Below are 21,882 nucleotides of genomic sequence, written 5' to 3'. Positions count from 1 at the left end.
TATTTTTTATATATATATATATATATATAGGATGTAGAATAATCTCCTTCACAAAACTAAAACATTATTGTGTGAATTCAATACATGGTGCAAACCCAAAACCATTTCCAGGTGAGGATAGCTTCCAGTTTTTATTAACCAAATGGAAATTGTGTGAGCTGCAGGAGCTGCAGTAGACAGTAGCATAATTGCAAAAATAATAATTATGAATTTACCAACAAAATTCAATCCTTTTGGTTCTGTCACTGATCGACAGCATCTGAATATGCAGTAACTTGTATAGTTTCATCCTCAGATTCAGATATAACAGATTATGAAATGTTGACCTTGACATGTTAAGCTTACAACTATTAAATTACAGCTATTAAATTTTTAGCAAAGCTTATTATCTGGCTTACAACAGGCACATCATATGGATTTCACTGGGAATCACATAAAACTTCGTCAAACTAACTATGCTTCACCCTCACTGACTTTTTTTTTGGCCACAACCTTGTCTGGGATGACTGCACAAACAAGAGTTCTTTATGAATTTTCTATATCATTGTAGAAATGTAGGTCTGCTCAGAAACTTCCTTTTAAATACTGTTAAAAGGAAAAGGAAGTTGGTTAAAAAAAACTGCATACTGCAGTTTATTGAACCAATGTATGCTCTATGCCTTTTCAGTATTGATAATTCTACTGTAATTCCAATTTCTCGATTATGCTCCTACACATTGTAGTATGCATATTTTCCAGACTGCAGTTTGCTGAGCTAATTTATGATCTGCACCGCCATGAGGTTAGTAAATCAGCCAAGATTACAGTTTTGTAATTGTGATGTCATCTGCTACAGCACACACACAATTTCCAGTTGGTGAATCAAATCTTGAAAACATCCTCTACCACCTGAAAGTGGTTTCAGGTTTGTATAACGCACCCTTTCTACACAAAAATGTTTTAACTTTGTAAAGGAGGTTTGCAGACACCCTGTATTTATTAGTTTTATAATGATAATTTTATTACTATTTTTTAATATTTAACATTAAGTCATCAGGTTCATTTTCTCCACATTTTTTGATTGGGAAGAATAAATTAACTTGCCAAGCTGTCTGTTTCAATTCTCTTTATTATTATTAATATTTATACAACACAGCAGCATCTATGGACATATTTCACTGCATGTGTGTTGTCTCTACAAATGTGTTCTGAAAAAAAACAAGGAGTTACCTTTTATTCAGTGTGTTTTATTCAAACTGTTTAATTACTGTCTTACTGTGTAATTTCTTCATAAACAAATTACACAGTAAAACAGTAATTAAACAGTAGCGTGGATTGAGATGGTTAATTACAGCTCCAATTGGAATATCCATTACAGATTTCATTAGCCTTCAAGATCAAATCTATCTTTTTTAAAATGAATCAAAAGAAGAAAAATCTCTACTCTAATCTTCTTCTTCTTTTGATGCCATCTCCTATTGGAAGTTAGTGATCACTATGCTGTAATTCTGTCTTGGGTGAGATGAAATGCATACCATGGTGATTATTCTTGGGAAGCATAGCACAGAAGTTTCCCTTGCTTTCTGCACTACTTCAGCTGTATCCGTTGGTTCGACTACGCCTGAAGTAATCCAAAAACAAGCGGGAATCAAGTCCAGAATATGCATACATAAGTATTATTCAATTAGTTTTGCACTATTTAATTTTTTTTTTTTTTTTTAATCTTCAGTGAGGTGGAACTATTATCAATCTCTAGCTAATAATGTCCAATATATTAATGATTTTTGAATTTTCTTAAACATATTTTCATGGTGGTTTGTATAGGCTTAGTCACAATGAATAAATTTTACATTATAGCCAAATAAAATGTTAAATATTTGCGCTATGCTGTAACATAGACAAACAATCAGATGACCGTTAGAACAAGAACGTTCCAACTGTCAAATAAACACATGTCTATAAGTAGTTGAATACTACCTGATATGGTGCAAAAATACTCAATCCTAACTACAATGAAACTCGTTAACAAGGTGATTACTAAGAAAATCAAATAATCTTCTTCTTCATATCACATTTTCAACATAAAATCCAGGAGCACATAATAGTAGTAGTAGTAGCAGTGGCATTTGATGCAAGAAAGCAAGTGTATGAGCTTATGCAGCATCAGCCAAAAAAAAAAAAAAAATCACACCATTCCCTCCAAATGCCTGTCCAGTTCCTCCTTAAATTTATTCAACCTATCAACTTCCACAACGAAAGATGAAAGTTTGTTCCAGCAATTAACCACCCGCTGGCTAAAGGCAAATTTCCGTACATCTAATCTACATCTGTCTTTTCTTAATTTGAATTTATGCCCCCTTAGGTTCGTAATCTGAACAAATGGAAGGATCCCATCAGAATTCAGCGTGCTCAACCCATTCAAGGCCTTATATACCTCAATCAGATCACCACGCAGGTGCCTAGTCTCCAGCCACTGCAATTTGTAGAACTTAAGCCTCTCTTGGTAAGAGGATCCCTTCATTCCCCTCACCAATCTTGTTGCCCTTCTCTGTACACGCTCAAGTAAATCTACATCCTTCCTAAAATGAGGCCTCCAGACCTGTACGCAGTACTCAAGGCGTGGCCTGACCATTGCCTTATACAGAGGGATAATCACCTCCTTTTCCCTGCTAGCAAAATTCCTATTTGTCAATGACCTGCCAGGGCAGGTCATTGACAAAACCCCATGACCTGCCCTGGCAGCCTGTCTGCATTGCTCAGAAAACTTCATATCTGACTGCACAATTACTCCCGGGTCTTTTTCATTTTCTACCACCTTAAGTGTAGTACCACACAGTTGGTACGTTTCTCTGGGGTTACTTCTACCCATATGCAGTACTTTGCATTTGTCAAGGTTAAACTTCAGTTGCCACTTCTTAGCCCATCTGCCCAAATTATCTAGATCCTGTTGCAGTAGCACACTGCCATTACTGTCATTAACAACCCTGCCAACCTTTGTATCATCTGCAAACTTCGACATTAAGCCTGATATACCTTCATCAATATCATTGATAAATATACAAAACAACAATGGCATCTTCAATGGTGTAATCCTTCCAGACTTTCATGATTTTCTCTCTCTCTCTCTCTCTCTCTCTCTCTCTCTCTCTCTCTCTCTCTCTCTCTCTCTCTCTTGGAGTTCTCTTCCATAGCATTGACAATCCTTCTATGTTGTACCATGTGTAATGAGCCTTAAAGGTCATTATGACCCCTTGATCTAGAGGCTGAATTAGAGACGTTGTGTTTGGGGGGGGGGCAAGTAGACCACTTCGACGCCTTCGGTATTGAACTCATGAGGTTCTGAGTGGCCAGGGGCATTGTTCAATATCAAAAGAACTTTAAAAGGCATTCCCATACTGGCAAGGTACTTCCCGACTTCTGGGACAAAGCACTGATGGAACCAATCCAGAAAAAGGATTCTCGTTGTCCAGGCCTTCTTATTGTTCAACCAAAAGACTAGCAGCTGGTGTTTATCTTTTCCCTTCAAGGCTCAGGGGTTAACAGCTTTATAGATATAGCTTTATAGATCCTGGTACTCGTTTCTCTTCCTTACTAATAAATGTCCTTTGTGGCATTTTTTTACAGAATAGGGCACTTTCATCTGCATTAAAAACCTGTTCAGGCAGATATCATTTCTCCTCAATGATTTTCTTAATGATGTCTGGGAACTCGTCTGCTGCCTCTTGGTTAGCAGAAGCTGCTTCTCCTGTAATCTTGACATTTTTTAAGCCAAACCTCTTTCTAAAATTATCAAACCATCCTTTGCTGGCATTAAATTCTCCAGCTTTAGACACCTTCCTTTTGCTTTAAGTTGTCATATAGTGACTTCACTTTTTCTCGAATCATATTAGAGTCTATAGGTATGCCTTTCTTATAGCAATCCTGCACCCACATAAAAGCTGTATTTTCAATACGAGATAAAAAGGTATTTTGCAAAAAGTGCAAGGTTTTCGTGTCTACTAGCGTAGTTGCAAAGATGACTTCACGAATTTCCTTTTCTTTTTTTTATAATAGTCCTTACGATGGATTCATTTATTTTGAAAAGGTGGGAAACCGCAGTTGCAGACCTCAAACTAAGGTACATATCAAGAACTTCAACTTTCTCTTGTAATGTAATGACTTTTCTCTGCTCCTTGGGAGCACTTCCAGCATCACTAGTGGCGCTACGTATGGATCCCATGGTAATAATCAAGGTTTACAGACTTTCACTAAACACAATGAAAAATATGCAAGAACCACATATTTTTTGAGAGGTCAAATTTTACTGGAGAGACGAACTGTTCACGCAGAGATAATTAGCATTTTAAGCGGATACTCGCAACACTTGAGCTCACCGCAACAGCAACAGGAGGTGGCTATGAAATTATATAATATTATATAATGATTACATCTACCCCTATATTTATTTGTCTGTAAATTGCATGTGTTCTATGGTCAATTTACCTGTTTCTAGACAAAAAAAACCCCAGTTTCTAGGGGGGAAAACTTTACTATCTATGCCTGAGACTGACTAACTCAGCCACGGAGTGAAAAAAGCCCACTAAATTCTTCACGTTATCAACGTGATTCAAACCGGAGCCTTTTCCACCTGGAGTAGGGAAAAGGCCCAGGTGATGATACCACCGTGCTACCTGTGCAGACATTATAGTATGTACTACAGTTAATTTTATGCAGTTATGATTTAATACTGCATCTTTACTTTTGTTTACATTTCCCTAGTACAGTCTGTAAGTGTTTGTGTGTGTAAGTTTTGATAAATTTTAACATTTTATAATAGACTAGCCATAGGCTATCCGTTTTTAAAATGGGATACAATTATTAGATTGTTAATTCATCTCGTAATAAGATTTTTTATAGTTTTTTCGTACAGTACAGTACTCGAGTTTATGCATAGATCGCCTCATGTGCAAACATCAAAAATTAAGGTATTATATACAAAGATATAGATCTTTGTATATATAGGCTACGCGGTCCGTCTGCAAGTTTTTTCAAATAGTCGCAAATCTCAAAAAAAATTTCCAATATATTTATTGAAAAAAAAACCCGTGTATAAGTGGACCCGTGCGGTTCAAACCCGTGTTGTTCAAGGGTCAACTGTATTTGAATTTCAGAAAAGCTTTTGATACTGTTGCACATGCAAGACTGCTGTACAAATTGGAACTGTATGGCATTAAGGGCATTCAATGGATAAAGGATATTTATTCTTTATCCATTGAATATTCAATGGATAAAGGGATGGTTGAGTAGGAAACAGCAGAGAGTGGTAAGAAATGGACACTGCTCTATGCGGACTAATGTTATTAGAGAAGTTCCCCAGGGTTCAGTGCTGGGCCCATTGTTGTTTTGTGTATTTATCAATGAAGGTATATCAGGCTTAATGTCCAACTTTGCAGATGGTACAAAAGTAGGCAGGGTTGTTAATGATAGTAAATACAGTATGCTACTGCAACTGTATCTATATTGTTTGTTTGTTATTTGGTTTTTAGGAGCATTAGCAACTAAGGCCATATTGCTCCGGGGATATATGCGGTGGTCATTCCCTGACCTTTCTGCATCCTCCATATTTGGTGGTCACGGGCTTGAACCCCGGTCTGATCAAGGAGCAGCAGTGCTACACACTGCTGCTCCTGCTCACCTGGCTACGGAGGTGCCAACTGGATCTATATGATTTGGTCAAATGGGCTGAGAAGTGGCAACTGAAATTTAACATTGAAAAATGCAAAGTACTCCATATGGTAGAAGTAACCCAAGAGAAATGTACCAACTGTGTGGTACTATACTCAGGGAGGTGGAGAATGAAAAAGACCTGGGGGGGGGGAATTATGCAGTGAGATATGAAGTTCTCTGAGCAGTGCAGATGAGCTGCCAGTGCAGGTCATGGAGTTTTGTCAATGATAAATAGGAATTTTCCTAGCAGAGACACAGACAAGGAGATGATTATACCTTTGTATAAGGCAATGGTTAGGCCACACCTTGAGTACTATATACAGGTCTCATTTTAGGAAGGATCTAGAGTTGCTAAAACAAGTACAGAGAAGGGTAACAAGATTGGTGAGAGGAACAAAGGAGTGCACTTACGAAGAAAGGCTTAAGTTCTGCAAGTTGCAGCATTTGGAGACTAGGCACCTGTGAGGTGATCGAGGTGTATAAGACCTTGAATGGTTTGAGCAGGCTGAATGCTGAAGGGATAAATATGTTTGTTGAGATTAAGAACCTGAGGGGAAGGGGGTAGATTCAAATTGAGGAAAGACAGTTTTAGAAGTTGATAGTATGAGCCAGTGCTATAATGTTCAATACATACTACATTGATATCAATATTTGTAAAAGAATAAGAGAAGTTTACCTCAATATGATATGTAGAACACTTCTGTATGATACTCTCCAGAAATTTAAAAAAAAAAAAAATTTAAAAAAAAATCGAAAATCTTACATTACAGTAAAAAATAATTAACAATAATTAAATATCAAATGAACACAATTAAAAATCAATTTAATGCAATTAAAAAAAAAAGTAAAAAATTAAATGAAAAAATTGGAAAATGATTTTCCTTCCTGAAGCTAACAATGCATTTCAACCGTATCAAAGGAATGAAAATTCCTGTGATACAATGAATAAATGAATGAAAAAATGAAATTTTCATTCCTGTGATATGTATCATATTGAGGTAAACTTCTCATATTCTTTACAAACAGTTGTAGAATACATGTGTAGAAGTTTGCCTTTAGCCAGCGGGTAGTTGATTGCTGGAACTGACTTCCATCTGTTGCGAAAGTTGATAGCTTAAATAACTTTAAGGCTGAACTAGACAAACATTCGGAGTGAATGGATGAGTGAAATGGGAAAATTTTTTTTTTTTAGCTGATGCTGTATAAGCTTGCTTTCTTGCATCATATGCCTGAACTAATGCTAATGCTAAAAAGTGATTCCGCTTATAGAGTTATGCAAGCATGGCTCCTATTTTTTCAGTTGAAATGTGTTTTTAGTCACTGAAGATCAACATTTTGGATGAAAAACGCCCCTCGCAGAAGTTCAATCACCTACTGTCAATTTTTCTTGTTTATCAAATTGTAAGTAGTATTTTTAAAATACAGTATAAATTTAAAGAAATGTCTGAAACTTAAAAAAAATGGAAAAGGTTTACTATAGAAGAAAAAATTGCTGCTCTTGATAAAATCAAGTCCCAAGTCTGGATTGATATTTTTAAACAATAAAATTCCTCCTACCTCAGAAACTAAGAGTTTCTAGACCCACGTTTATATGAACTTTTTTTAATGTTGGGTCATGGGAATATGCCCCTAGAATATATGACTAGAATATATGACACCAATTTAAATGCACCCTGTATATATATAAAATGTATTTTTCCTAAACATATATTGTTGGAAATGCATATACTATAATGCTCAAGGCTGTTTTTCGCACAATGTCAACAATATTGAGAGGGGCACACAGGACATTCCACAGTTTTTCATGTGGATCTTATTCGATGCAAAACTTACATGGAGAAGCACAATGTCCACAAAGTGCTCCGGAACCTTTTTTCTGTTTTTAATTACTTAAAAAAGTGGACTCTTCATAATAGATTGAAAATACAGGGCATCGTAAAAAAAGTGAACTATTTTAAATTATCTTTTAAAATTTTAAAAAGGAAAGCAATATTCTTCTTTTACACAGGTGCCTGCTAATTGTAGCCAAATATGCATGCCTGCTGGAAGGTTAAGAGAATGAGATCAAAAACGTCTCGTGTTTGGGGTTCACATAAAAAAAAATAAATAAAAAATACTGTAGACAGAATTTATCTTTTCAATAAATTGGTCTAGTGTCACTTTTATATTAAATGAGTTAATAAATGCTTTATCTTATAGTAATCTTAATTGCATACCTGGAATGCACTTTAATCTCTTCAACAAAGAAGAGGGGCGCTTCAGGTCCATGAGAAATTTGTATAAATCCTCATCTCTAAGCCTATCTCCTTCCTGGTTCAAAAAAATAAATTAAAAGTAATTAATTTTATGTAAGGGGAAGAGGATATACAGGATATGTATAGCTGAGATATATACAGGGTATCCTACAAGTTGCACACCATAGATAAGATGTAATAACTTTAGCAATAATATTTATTGCTAAAGTTAGAGGAAGTTTTTTAAAAGACAGGATACTAAATTTATTTAATAAATATTGGGAACAATATAAAATACCAGAAGAATGGAAGATAGCAAAAATTATTTAAATATTTAAAAAAGAAAATAGAAATGATACAAAGAATTGTAGAGGGATTAGCATACTAAATACAGTATATATTAAAAGTATAGCAAAATAATAAATAATAGAATTAAAATTATCTCTGATGAAATATTAATAGAAGAACAGGCAGGATTCAGAAAAGTAAGATCATGTACAGATAATATATTTATATTAAAACAAATAACAGAAAAACAAAAAGAGTTTAATTTAGCATTTATAGATTATGAAAAAGCAATTAATCGTGTATACAGACGAAAACTATGGGACATATTGAGTAATAAAGGATACCCAAAGCATCTTACAAAAATAATACAGAGTTTATATCAAGGAACAAAAATAGTAATAGATACAGGTAATAAATTAACAGAAGAAAGTATAATAAATCAAGGAGTTAGACAGGGATGTAGCTTGTCACCAATTCTGTTTAACATATATATCGAGGATATGATATGTAAATGGAAAGAAGAAATTAATACAGGTATATATTTAAATACAAAGAATAGGATTAATACACTGTTATTTGCAGATGATCAAGTAATTATTCAAGATAGTGAAGAAAATTTACAAAGAGCAGTATTTAAATTAAACCAAATAACAAGAATATAAAGTTAAAATATCAACGATGAAAACTAGAACAATGGCTTTTAAAGGGCAAAATACGGTGAAAACAAAAATATTATAACAAGTAAAATATTTTAAACATCTAGAATGTGATATAACATATGATGTTGAAGAAGATATGAACCAGAAATTGGTGAAATTTCAAAATATATGTGGAACAATAAAAAGAATTCTGGCTAAGAAAACAAGGAAAGAAACACAATTGAAATTTTACAAAGTAATGGCAATATCAACACTTCTTTATGGTTCTGAAACATGGATACTGAAACAAAGAGACGTTAATAGAATACAAGATGCAGAAATGAAATTTTTAAGATATGTTAAAGGATGTACAAAATTTGATAAAATACCAAATGTAAATATTAGAAAAGAATTAAAGATTTACTCAATTAATGGAAAAATTATAGAATATAGACAAAGATGGAAGATAATAGATTCCCTAAATTAGCTCATACATATAGAGAAAAAGGAAAAAGAGACAAGATGGGCAAACCTCTTCGAGATCGGAACAGGAGATCGCGCAGAGCAGAGCAGAGATGAGATGAGCAGAGATGAGATGAGATGAGATGATATGATATGAGATACGAGATGAGATGAGATGAGATATGAGATGAGATGAGATGAGATGAATAATGTTTATGTTCCAGTTCAGTTCATATATTAAATTACAGATGATTTTCAATTATTTCATCATTTGTCCAAGCACTTACTAATTCTAAAGTCATATGATGCCCAAACACTTAATAACATGTCTTCACTGATTTCTGCACATTCAGATGTAAACAGAAGTAATCATAATTAGACAATCTTTATACACAACAGATTTCAAATGTCTACAGCATCACATCTAGCAAGTGCAGACACTATTTGACTGTTCCTCATCTCATAACCCATTTATTAAAAAACTCTTTGATAAGGAGGCAGCAGAGGAAGTAAGCAAACCCTTAGCCATAATTATGAGAGCTTCCTTGGACTCCGGTGAGTTACCCACAGACTGGAGATGTGCAAATGTGACCCCAATTCCCAAAGGAGGATCAAAGGCTGACACAAGTAATTATAGACCGGTGAGTTTAACTTCTGTTCCAGGAAAATTAATGGAGGCACTAGTTAAAGAAGCATTGCAGGATCATTTAGACAAGACTTCAGTTATAGCTCGGACACAGCATGGTTTTTGTTAAGGGGAAGTCTTGCCTGACCAATTTGATTGGATACTATGATGCAGTCACAAAGGAACTAGAGGCAGGGAATGACTTTGATATTATATACTTGGATCTTAGAAAGGCTTTTGATACTGTTGCACATGGAAGACTGCTGCACAAATTGGAGCAGTGTGACATTGGAGGGAAATTGCTGCTGTGAATAAAGGGGTGGCTGAGGGGGAGAAGACAGAGAGTGGTAATCAATGGACACCGCTCGTCATGGACTAATGTTATTAGTGGAGTCCCTCAAGGCTCAGTGTTGGGTACATTATTGTTTTCTGTATTTATAAATGATATTGATGATGGTATATCAAGCTTAATGTTGAAGTTTGCAGACGATACAAAAGTAGGCAGGGTTGTCAAGGACACTACTGACACTATGCTGCTGCAACGGGATCTGGAAAGGTTGAGCAGATGGGCTGAGAGGTGGCAAATGAAGTTTAACATTGACAAATGTAAAGTACTACACACAAGAAACAGCAACCCCAGAGCAACGTATCAACTCTGTGGTACGTTGCTCTGGGGTGCAACATATCAACTCTGTGGTACATTGCACTGACAGTGGTAGAGAATGAAAGGGACCTGGGGGTGGTTGTGCAGGCAGATATGAAGTTCTCTGAGCATTGCAGATGGGCTGCAAGAGTAGCTCATGGTGTATTGTCAATGATATATAGGAATTTTTCTAGCAGGGATAAAGAGGTGATTATTCCCTTGTATAAGGCAATGGTCAGGCCACACCTAGAGTACTGTATACAGGTCTGGAGGCCTAATTTCAAGAAGGATGTAGAGCTGCTGGAACGAGTACAGAGAAGAGCAACAAGATTAGTGAATGGAACAAAGGGGTGCTCTTATGAAGACAGGCTTAAGTTTTGCAAATTACAGTGTCTGGAGACTAGGCACTAGCGAGGTGATTTGATAGAGGTGTATAAAGTCTTGAATGGTTTGAGCATGCTCAATGCTGATGCGATTCTTCCTCTTACTCAGAATAATCACCTGAGAGGGCATAAATTCAAATTGAGGAAAGACAGATGTAGGATAGATGTGCGAAAATTTGCCTTTAGCCAGCGGGTGGTTGGTTGGTGGAACAGACTTCCATCCCTTGTCGTGGAAGTTGATAGCCTTAATAAGTTTAAGGCTCAGGTGGACAGGTATTTTGAACGAACAGAGGGGTGAAGTGGAAGTGTTTTTTTTTTTTTTTTTTTTTTTTGGCTGATGCTGCATAAGCTTGCTTTCTTGCATCAAATGCCTCTACTAATGCTAATGCTAATGCTAAAGGAACTGTCAGATACTAAATGCAATGCATGGCAATGCATCATCCTACTGGAAAACATAAACACGCATTTTGATAATCCAATATTGGCAGGGATATGCAGAGGGAAACCCACAATGTTCTGGCTGTCACAGTCTTGTAGAAAAAGTAGAGTGTGACAGCCAAAAGATATCCTGCTATGTTCTCATTGATAAAGCCCAGAATGGCATAATAGTTTATATTATCCTACAATGAACTCATAGACTCCTAGACAAAATCCGACCACAGGATGATTGCCTTTCAAATCCCACAAACTCTAAACAGAAAACTGGTTATTATCAAGCATGCCCTCAACAGGTTCAGACTACAAAAAGTGAACTGGGAACTCTTTGCGGAGCTCCTAATCAACAACGTCAAACCAACTTCTACAGAAAGACCTGCAACAGAAGGACCCTGATGGTCTACAAAGGGAAGTCACAAACCAAATTATAACCGCTGTAGAAGCAGCCATAAAAAGAAAGAGGCATGAGGTCATACTACGACCCTCATGACGCGGTGCACATTGGCCGCAACGTAGGATGACTCAATCAAATAAGTCCTGAATGCAATCTTCCAAGAACTAGTCACACTATGCACTCTCCAGCAGACTATGACACACAAGGCAAATGAACAGTACTCCTCGGAACAACTGGAGCCACCCTTTACATAAGAAGAACACCAAACGGCAGCAGCACAAATCAAGAACAAGAAATGCCCAAGACTTGACCTCCTCAAGCCGGAGATCACCAGGAGGGTGGTAGAGATAGCACCAAACCTCCTCCTATCTGTATTCAACAGATGCATCCAAACAGGCACCTTTCTCAAAGACTGGAAAACTGCTAATGTAAATTTAATCTCGAAAAATCCCACAAAACCCCCAGAAATTCTACCAGCCAATTTTCCTGCTGATGGTAGCCAGCAAGCTCCTGGAGAAAATGCTACTAAAAAGAATATAGATCCATTATGATGCAGCTGAGTTAGCAAGCCCAAATCAATATGGCTACAAACCTAGAACCTCAACAATTGAGGCACACAAAAGCCTCACTGACACTGTGCTGACATGTGAGAAGAAATACTTTAGTGATATCTATTGACTTTGTGGGGGCGTTCAACGCCATCTAGTGACCAAGCATCCTTGCAAGACTCAGATAGGCTTCCATACCTGTAAATCTATATAACATATAGGTTTCCAGGGCACTGACTCTTTAAAAATTACAGCTGTGAATTAGAGGCTCCGAAAAAGCGATGTGTTTGAATTTTTATTTACCTAATTGTTATTTTATATTGTACTTTATACGTAGTCTTATAGTTACGCTGGTTATTTTTATTTTTAATTTATATAAAGACTTTTTGCAAATTACTACTTAATATATGTAAAACCGCTATTTCGTTCGAATCTTGCAGCCATTGTTTTTGTATAGGGTGGGAGGGAATTCAAATTTTTAATTGTGGTAACCAGGTAGCTCTAACGTATAATTATATAGCGTAATATGCATCACTGCATTTAGGATTCTATTAGATAGCATAGTATTGACAATTAATTAATTAAATTATTTAAATTATTAATTAAATTCCGTAGCCAGAAGGGAAGGAGCAGCAGTGCGTAGCACACGCTTCTTGATTAGACCGGGGTCGATTCTCCAACACATCACAGCTTAAAAAAATGTGCAACTTGTGAAATGTTTGCCGAACTCTCCGGAACAGAACATGATCTAGCCAAGGAGGATGTCCTTCTGGTGACAGGTCTAGAAATTAGGCATCAACTCAGCATTCTACTGGGCGTCTATGAGAGCTCAAGGTGTAGGGTAAATACCGTCGAAGAAATTAATATGAGGGCCCGTCAAGCTCTCAGCTGCCCAACTCAACACCAGAGCTCACTCCTGGGCATCAGGCAACACAGTGGCAATCTCCAAGGCAGAATGCACTGGTCCCAAAGGAACTAGTTATTGTTGGTGACTCTATTGTCAGTTAGACGGGGAATATGTTGTGTAAAAAGGATAGATGGAATAAGACAAGGGTATATCTGCCAGGGGCAAAAGTTGATGACGTTGTAAAGCATATATCATTTTTAAGGGCACAAAAGGTGATATTGTTGTACACGTTGGCACCATTGACATTAAGAGTAGGACATCTGCAGATTTACTTAACAAGTACAGGTCAATGTTGCAAACAAGTCGTGAGTTAGGGTTAAATTTGAAAGTGTCTGCAATTCTGCCCAGACACGATAGGAGGAAGTACATGACCAGAGCCTTGTCAATCAATTCGGACCTCGAGGGAAAGTGCAAGGCTCAAGGGGTAGAATTTTTTTCAGTATGGTCTGTGCTTGTTAACAGGAGACATTGTTTCTACAGGGATGGGATACACTTAAATAGAAAGGGTGCAAGAATATTTGCTGACGCTATCGAGGCAGTGTTAGGGGGGTCGGAAAACTGCTAGCTTGGGTGATTCACAGACTAAAAGGTTAAAAGTAGCCACAGGCAGAGGTGAAAGTGATTCTTGCACAACTTCTATTAGAATAAGTAGCGACCTGGAGCGAGGGGTGCTGGGGGTTTCAGGGACTGATGGTAGTCATCGTGAAACAGGTGGGTATATGGAATGTGTCAGGGTAACTAGGAATAGGAATAGGTGCATGTATATCAAGACATCAAAGGGAGATATTGTTGGGATATCAGAGACGTGGTGTTACATTGATATTAGGAATGCAGAATTGGAATTTGGGGAGTACAATGTGTACAGAAAGGATAGGAAGGGAGGAGGTGTCATGCTGTTAATTAAGAAAAACATAAAATCAAAAGAAGTGCATCCGTTGCACTGTTGAGTCAGTTTGGTAGGACATAAGCACTGTGAAAACAAAAATAAGAGTAGGAGTGTGTTATAGGCCTAATAACTCGAATGAGTACAATGAACAATTGTACAGAGAAATAGAGTGGGCTAGTAAATCAGAATGTCTTATAATGGGGGATTTTAACTTCACAGATATTTACTGGAACTTGTGGGTTGGTCACTCACACACTAGTAAGACTTTTGTGGATTTATTGGATGATTGTTTTCTGCAGCAGCATGTTCGGGAGGCAACCAGAGAGGGTAATAGTCTTTATCTGGTTATCAGCAGTGATCATTCGTGTATGAAGAATTTGCAGATAAAGGAACCACTAGGTGGCAGTGATCACAGAGTACTGATGTGGGATTTACTTAAAGATAAAATTACCATCAGGGGGTTTTAAAGCAAAGGGTTTTTGCTTCCGTAAAGGTGAGTACAGTGGTCACAGACAGTTTTTACATTCTGTACAGTGGGATCAACTGACGGTGTTACCAACAGTAAATTCTAAGTGGGAAGCATTCGAGGAATTAATCGTGGAAGCTACTAAAAGTTTCATACCTATTAAGAAATATTGTTCAAGGTTTAGGCCAAAATGGTTATCAAATGAACTAATGAGACTCGTAACAGAGAAGAAAAATGCATGGAATGCATATAAATTATCAAACAACTCAGAAGCCTATGGCAGATATAAGCTAGTCTGTAATCAGGTCACAAAGGAGGTTAGGCAGGTGAAGGCAGATTACGAGAAATCTTTGGCAAAGGATGCTAAGAAAAACAAGGATTTCTTTACTTATATAAACTCTAAAAGGAAGGGGATGAATCTGATTGATCCACTTGATATTGATGGTTCGATTGTTGATGATCCTGCTCAGAGAGCAAAAAAACTGAATGAGTATTTTGCATCTACATTCACACATGAGAAGTTATTAAAGTTTGAAAATGGCAGAAGGTTATCAAATTGTAGCGGGATGCTTAATGATTTTGTAATAACTGAGAGCAAAGTGGAGGAGAAGTTGTTGAAGTTAAACAAAAGAAAGGCACCTGGGGTGGATGAGATCCCTCCAGTTATATTAAAGGGGGCAGCAAAGCAACTAAGCAAACCCTTAGCCATAATTATGAGAGCATCCCTGAACTCAGGGGAGGTCCCCCACGGACTGGAGATGTGCAAATGTATCCCCAATTCACAAAGGGGGGATCGAAGGGTGACAGGAGTTATTACAGACCAGTTAGTTTAACTTCTGTTCCGAGTAAAATAATGGAGTCACTGGTTAAAGATGCATTCCAGAATCATCTAGACAAGACTGCACCAATAATTCAGACACAGCATGGGTTTGTTAAAGGAAAGTCTTGTCTGACAAATTTGATAAGATATTATGATGTGGTTACAAAGGAACTGGATGCAAAAAATAATTTTGACATCATATATTTGGATTTCAGGAAAGCTTTTGACACTGTTGCGCATGGAAGACTATTGTACAAATTGAAGCGGAATGGTATTAAGGGTAAGTTGCTACAATGAATAAAAGGATGGTTGAGTGGGAAAAGGCAGAGGGTGGTAATCAATGGGTGCTGCTCTTTGTGGACTAATGGGATTAGTGGAGACCCACAGGGTTCGGTGTTGGGTCCACTGTTGGTTTGTATATTTATTAATGATACTGATGAAGGTATATCAGGTTTAGTATCGAAGTTTGCAGATGATACAAAGGTTGGCAGGGTTGTTAATGACAGTAATGGCAATGTGGTACTGCAACAGGATCTAGAAAATTTGGCCAGATGGGCTAAGAAGTGGCAACTGAAGTTTAACCTTGACAAATGCAAAGTACTGCATATGGGTAGAAGTAACCCCAGAGAAACGTACCAATTGTGTGGTACTACAAAGGTGGTAGAAAATGAAAAGGACCTGGGAGTAATTGTGTAGTCAGATATGAAGTTTTCTGAGCAATGTTGACAGGCTGCCAGGGCAGGTCATGGGATTTTGTCAATGATATATAGGAATTTTTGCTAGCAGGGAAAAGGAGATAATTGTCCCTCTGTATAAGGCAATGTGTACAGTACTCGCCTAAAATGAGGTCTGGAGGCCTCATTTTAGAAAGGATGTAGATTTGCTTGAGCGTGTACAGAGAAGGGCAACAAGATTGGTGAGGGGAATGAAGGGATCCTCTTACCAAGAGAGGCTTAAGTTCTGCAAATTGCAGTGGCTAGAGACTAGGCAACTGCGCGGTGATCTGATTGAGGTGTATAAGGCCTTGATTGGGTTGAGCACGCTGAATTCTGATGGGATCCTTCCACTTGTTCAGATTATGAACCTAAGGGGGCATAAATTCAAATTAAGAAAAGACAGATGTAGAATAGATGTGTGGACATTTACCTTTAGCCAGCGGGTGGTTAATTGCTGGAACAAACTTCCATCTGTCGTTGTGGAAGTTGATAGGTTAAATAAATTTAAGGAGGAACTGGACAAGCATTTGGAGGGAATTGTGTGATTTTTTTTTTTTTTTTGCCGATGCTGCTTTAGCTCATACACTTGCTTTCTTGCATCACATGCCACTACTACTACTGCTACATCATGAAGTCCTACTCTCTGGAAGGAAAATCACATGGAAATCCATATAGAAGCCTCATTAGACCTGTCTGTAGGGGCTGTCACCAGAGCTCAGTTCTGAGGCCACTCCTTTGGAACATGGTCACGGATGAATTTCTAACCCTCGACTTGGGTGAAGCTCGCTCCCAGGCCTTTGCGGGTGATCTCATCATCACGATAATGGCTGACTCTAGAGCCCAACTTGAGGCAATCACAAACCCACTGATAAAACTTATAAAACTCCAGGAATGGGCTTCGACACATTTTTTTAAAAATCTCTACTGCAAAAACCAGTACAATAATCTTGAGGGGCAAATTGCAACTACAAAGACCGCCACAAATCAAGATTAGAGTAACCACCTTGAAACTCACCACGCAACTCAAATACCCATTCTACTGCTGGCATTCATGGAGAGCAGACGTTCCTATTAGAGCTCTTCATAGATACAGAACAGAAGTATAGATAAGAGGGGATTACAGCAGGATTACAGAAGTAGAGCAGGATTTCAAAGGTTATTTAGTACATTGTAAAGTTTAAATTTATTTTCTTTTCCTGTAATAGTTTGATTTTTTTTAATATTATAAATATAATTATTTGAAAGTTTCTTTTATTAATAATTAGTAAAGTTTATAAGGGTTATTACAAGATCCACCTTGAACACTTAATCAGAGGGTACCATGACTCATACGGAAATAGCCGATGCCGATTCCTGTGTGTGTCATGATTTTATCCCTTGCAGAACCTGTGGGAGGTATTCCAAGGTCGACCTAGAAGATAATCCTAGCTTACTTGGAGATTCCCATCTTAAGTTACAATTTGGTGCATTGCTAGAGCAATTTGAGTCACTGAAAAAATGGATGCTTGCCCTCGAGAATAATGTAACTGGGAGCTCATCAAGGACTCGTCAAGGCTCTAGTAGCATATCAAGTGATGCACTCCCAATTCAGGCCCTAGAACAGAATAACCAGGTGCAAACTACTCTGGTTCGTAAGGACTTAGTTTTATTAGGAGACCCCATTGTGAGGGAACGGGTAATATTTTTTGAAATAAGGATACTAGACTAGAACCAGGGTATGTCTGCTGGGAACAATTACTAATGATGTCACCAACAGACTATCAGATTTTAAGGGGGAAAAGAGAATATTATTATTCATGTGGGGACTAATGACATTAAGCATACACGATCTGACGATTTGTTAGACAAATATAGGACGATGCTGAAGAAATGCCACAAGTTAGGTCACAATGCCTATGTGTCTGCAATTCTGCCCAGGTAGAAGGGATTATATGCTGAAAGCCTTGTGCATTAACTCAAAACTTGAAGGACTCTGCAAGGCTTTTGGGAGAAAATTTCTATCAGCTTGGCCCACACTTGTAGGTAGAGGGAATCTGTTTTGTAGAGATAGAATACATTTACAGCAAGAGTTTTAGCCAATATTTTTGAAAGTACATTAAAGGTTCAGGGAAACTGCTAGTTTGGGGAGAGACAAGGTTAATATAGATACGTGTTTATCTGATAATATTGGTCAAATTAATGCTTGCACACACCTCAAGACTTCTTGTTTGTTACAGCAACAGAACATATTAGCAAGATGTTCTGGGGGCAGAAACGTTTCAAATGAGTGGGCAGCTAATACCAGGAGATATGGGATGACGAGTTTCAGTACATTATGTATATGTATACTGTATTTAGATGGGATAGGGAAGATTGAAAGGGTGGTGGGGTCATGCTTCTTATCAAAAGCAACCTTAGCGCGACGAAAGCCTTCAGCATTCAGACATTCCGCATGCTAATATAGAATCTGTATGGTGTGAGATAGTTGGAAGCAAAGGTATAATGAGAGTGGGAGTAATCTCCGGCCAGGTAATTGTGAAGATTATGATGAGAGCCTCTGCATGCAAATGGAATGGGCAAATAAGCATGAATGTAGCAGATATTTATTTAAAGTATACCCAGTATAAAATAAAATAAAATAAAATATTTCCAGTAGCTTTCGGAACTCGTGTCCCTTTCTCAACTGACAGAATTTTTTTTTTTTTTTTTTTTTTTTGAATACATTACAAGCAAAGTGTGGCACGTTACTCATTCGTCATTGTTGTAGCACGGACGTGTGCTGTCTTGCGCCAGTGATCATCCATCAATAAAACGGTTGTCTCCAGGATTGGATGTATACGCATGCCTTTCTGGCGATTTAATGCCTTAGGGTTGTTCATTATGTTTAGTGACTCTAGCCATAGGCGGTGGCGAAAGTGTCGCGCGTGGTCCACTATCTCAAAGTCGCGCTTGGGGTCAAGATCGTGGTTGGTAGCCCAAAAATGTTCTGCAAGCGCGGACTGGTCAGTTTCGGCAAGCCGGATTGCTCTGTCGTGTTCCGTGAGGCGATCCTGGAGACGTCTCGATGTCTCACCTACGTAGCAACTGTTACAGGCCCTACAGGTGATACGGTACACTACATTGCTGCGTAAGACAGGTGTGACAGGGGTCTTCACACTGGAGACAAGTGAACGTAGGTTCCTACCTGGTAATTGTACACATTTTATGTTGTAACTTCTCAGGATCTTCGAGATACGTCCTGACACTCCTGGATAGTACGGAATGTAGGCGGATGATATGCCGACTTGCTTCGGAGGTCTTGGGTTGGAAGTAAGTTCTTGTGCCTGTAACAAGCATCTGTTTAGTACATGGGATGGATAACCGCATCTGGTTAAGTCCGCCTTCACACGGGAGATCTCGTTACGTCTAATTGTGTCGGTGCTGGAATGGCTCCAGGCCCTGGAGAACAGGGTGCGGGCAGTGCTATTGAGATGGCTTGGAGCGTGGCCGGACCCGTAGTTGGTGAATTGACCGCACCACATGGGTTTGCGGTATACTGAGGTCTCTAGATGTGGGCCTACGCGATGCACTAGCACGTCCAGAAACGGGAGCGAACCATCCACCTCTGATTCTACGGTAAACTTGATGAAATTGGATAGAGAGTTGAGGTATTCTAGTAGTACCGTTTCAGAACCACGTGGTATTATGGTAAAAATATCGTCGACATATCTATTTTATTGATGGATGATCACTGGCGCAAGGCAGCACACGTCCGTGCTACAACAATGACGAATGAGTAACGTGCCACACTTTGCTTGTAATGTATTCAAAAAAAAAAAAAAAAAAAATTCTGTCAGTTGAGAAAGGGACACGAGTTCCGAAAGCTACTGGAAATATTTTATTTTATTTTATTTTATACTGGGTATACTTTAAATAAATATCTGCTAAACTATGGACCCCAGTACTCCAGGCCCATTTGTCACTATTCGATCACTTTATGGCCATAATACCTACAACGATTGTGCACAGTTGCAAAAGTGCTTCCTCTCAATAACTCGCTACAGGCAACATTTACGCTTCGCCCACAGATGCAAAAGCAATCGAATTATACCTAAAGGGTTCCGATACAAAGCCCCGTTCCACAACTCTCATATGGATCGTGCCTGCTTTAACTTCAGCCTACGCACGTTAAATTTATGGATATCCCATCTCCACCGTGAAATCAGGAACGCTGACTACAACAAGTCCAGACTGTTACAACATATACAAGGTAAGGTCTCGCCTATTGTATTTACAAACCTTATACATACCATCTGCCATCGGGCTAGTCAGACCTCGGATACCTACCGTTTACGCCAACAGCGCAAGTTCATAAACTTGAGCATAGAAACTAACTCCTTAAAGACGAACACTCGTTCAGACGACACGACTTCTTTCGTCTTGAATCTAAGTAACAAACAACTGTCCAACGAGCAGCTGAGTGTTTTATCAAACGGTATGAAATTCGCCGTTATACCATCGAAACCTCCCATCACACAGCTCGCTATGGGCATAGAAGCCAGTATTACCAACCTTCCCGAAGAAACTGCCAACGAGATCCGATTCAAGACTGCCGCAGTCCTCCGCAACACTCGAAAAACGTGCTCAAACCTCAACCACCGCCAACGTGCCGCCCTGTCATCTATAAGAAAAGACAACTCCATCGTTGTACTTCCTGCGGATAAAGGGCGCCGGACTGTTGTGCTGGACCGATCAGCCTACCGAGAGAAAGCCTTGGCCCTATTACTCGATCCTAACGTATATGAACCTCTACCTGATCCTCCCGTTAAAGTCTTGAAACGTCTGGAAGCAAATGTAAATAAACTTGTCCACGCATGGCTTAAAGATAAGAAGATCCCGACCGCGACTCACCATCTTCTGCGTGCTACTGGCTGCCAACTACCACAATTCTACGGATTACCAAAGATCCATAAACCGGGTATTCCTCTCAGACCTATAGTGTCTTGCTGCAGTGCCCCAACGTATGAACTGTCCAAACACATCGCGAGCCTCCTCTCGCCTCTTATAGGTAATACATCTCACACCGTTAAAAACAGCAGTGAATTCATTAACACCATTAAGGACATTTCAATCCCTGATAACTCTGTCATGGCATCATTTGACGTGGTTTCTTTATTCACCTCGATTCCCGTCCAACAGGCCGTGCACTGCGCCAGAAGGCTCCTTGAGAGCGACTTAAGCCTCCAATCCAGGACGTCACTATCCACTGATGACATCTGTACGGCCCTCAACCTATGCCTCTCTAGCAGCATCTTCACCTTTGAAGACTCACTCTACAAACAAGTACATGGCACTGCTATGGGTGCCCCTGTCAGTTCCGTAGTAGCTAACATCGCCATGGAAGATCTGGAGAAGCAGATACACCAGAACCCACCTACACCTATTACAACGTGGTGTAGATATGTCGACGATATTTTTACCATAATACCACGTGGTTCTGAAACGGTACTACTAGAATACCTCAACTCTCTATCCAATTTCATCAAGTTTACCGTAGAATCAGAGGTGGACGGTTCGCTCCCGTTTCTGGACGTGCTAGTGCATCGCGTAGGCCCACATCTAGAGACCTCAGTATACCGCAAACCCATGTGGTGCGGTCAATTCACCAACTACGGGTCCGGCCACGCTCCAAGCCATCTCAATAGCACTGCCCGCACCCTGTTCTCCAGGGCCTGGAGCCATTCCAGCACCGACACAATTAGACGTAACGAGATCTCCCGTGTGAAGGCGGACT

The 21,882-nt window shown here is 38.7% G+C and overlaps 1 protein-coding gene across 1 annotated transcript in view; it reads right to left on the bottom strand.

The window, feature by feature from the left end:
• The window catches only part of Zir (dedicator of cytokinesis), an 869,757-nt gene that overhangs the window by 633,611 nt on the left and 214,264 nt on the right, over nt 1-21,882 (bottom strand). Inside the window, 1 exon segment of the mRNA XM_090382918.1 lies at nt 7,902-7,995. Within this exon segment, the coding sequence (XP_090239044.1) occupies nt 7,902-7,995 (94 nt within the window).

This window comes from Mastigoproctus giganteus, chromosome 10 (genome assembly GCF_048544385.1).
Source record: "Mastigoproctus giganteus isolate SK-2022 chromosome 10, ASM4854438v1, whole genome shotgun sequence".
Classification (NCBI taxonomy): Eukaryota; Metazoa; Arthropoda; class Arachnida; order Uropygi; family Thelyphonidae; genus Mastigoproctus; species Mastigoproctus giganteus.
This window is presented reverse-complemented; position numbering and strand designations above follow the sequence as displayed.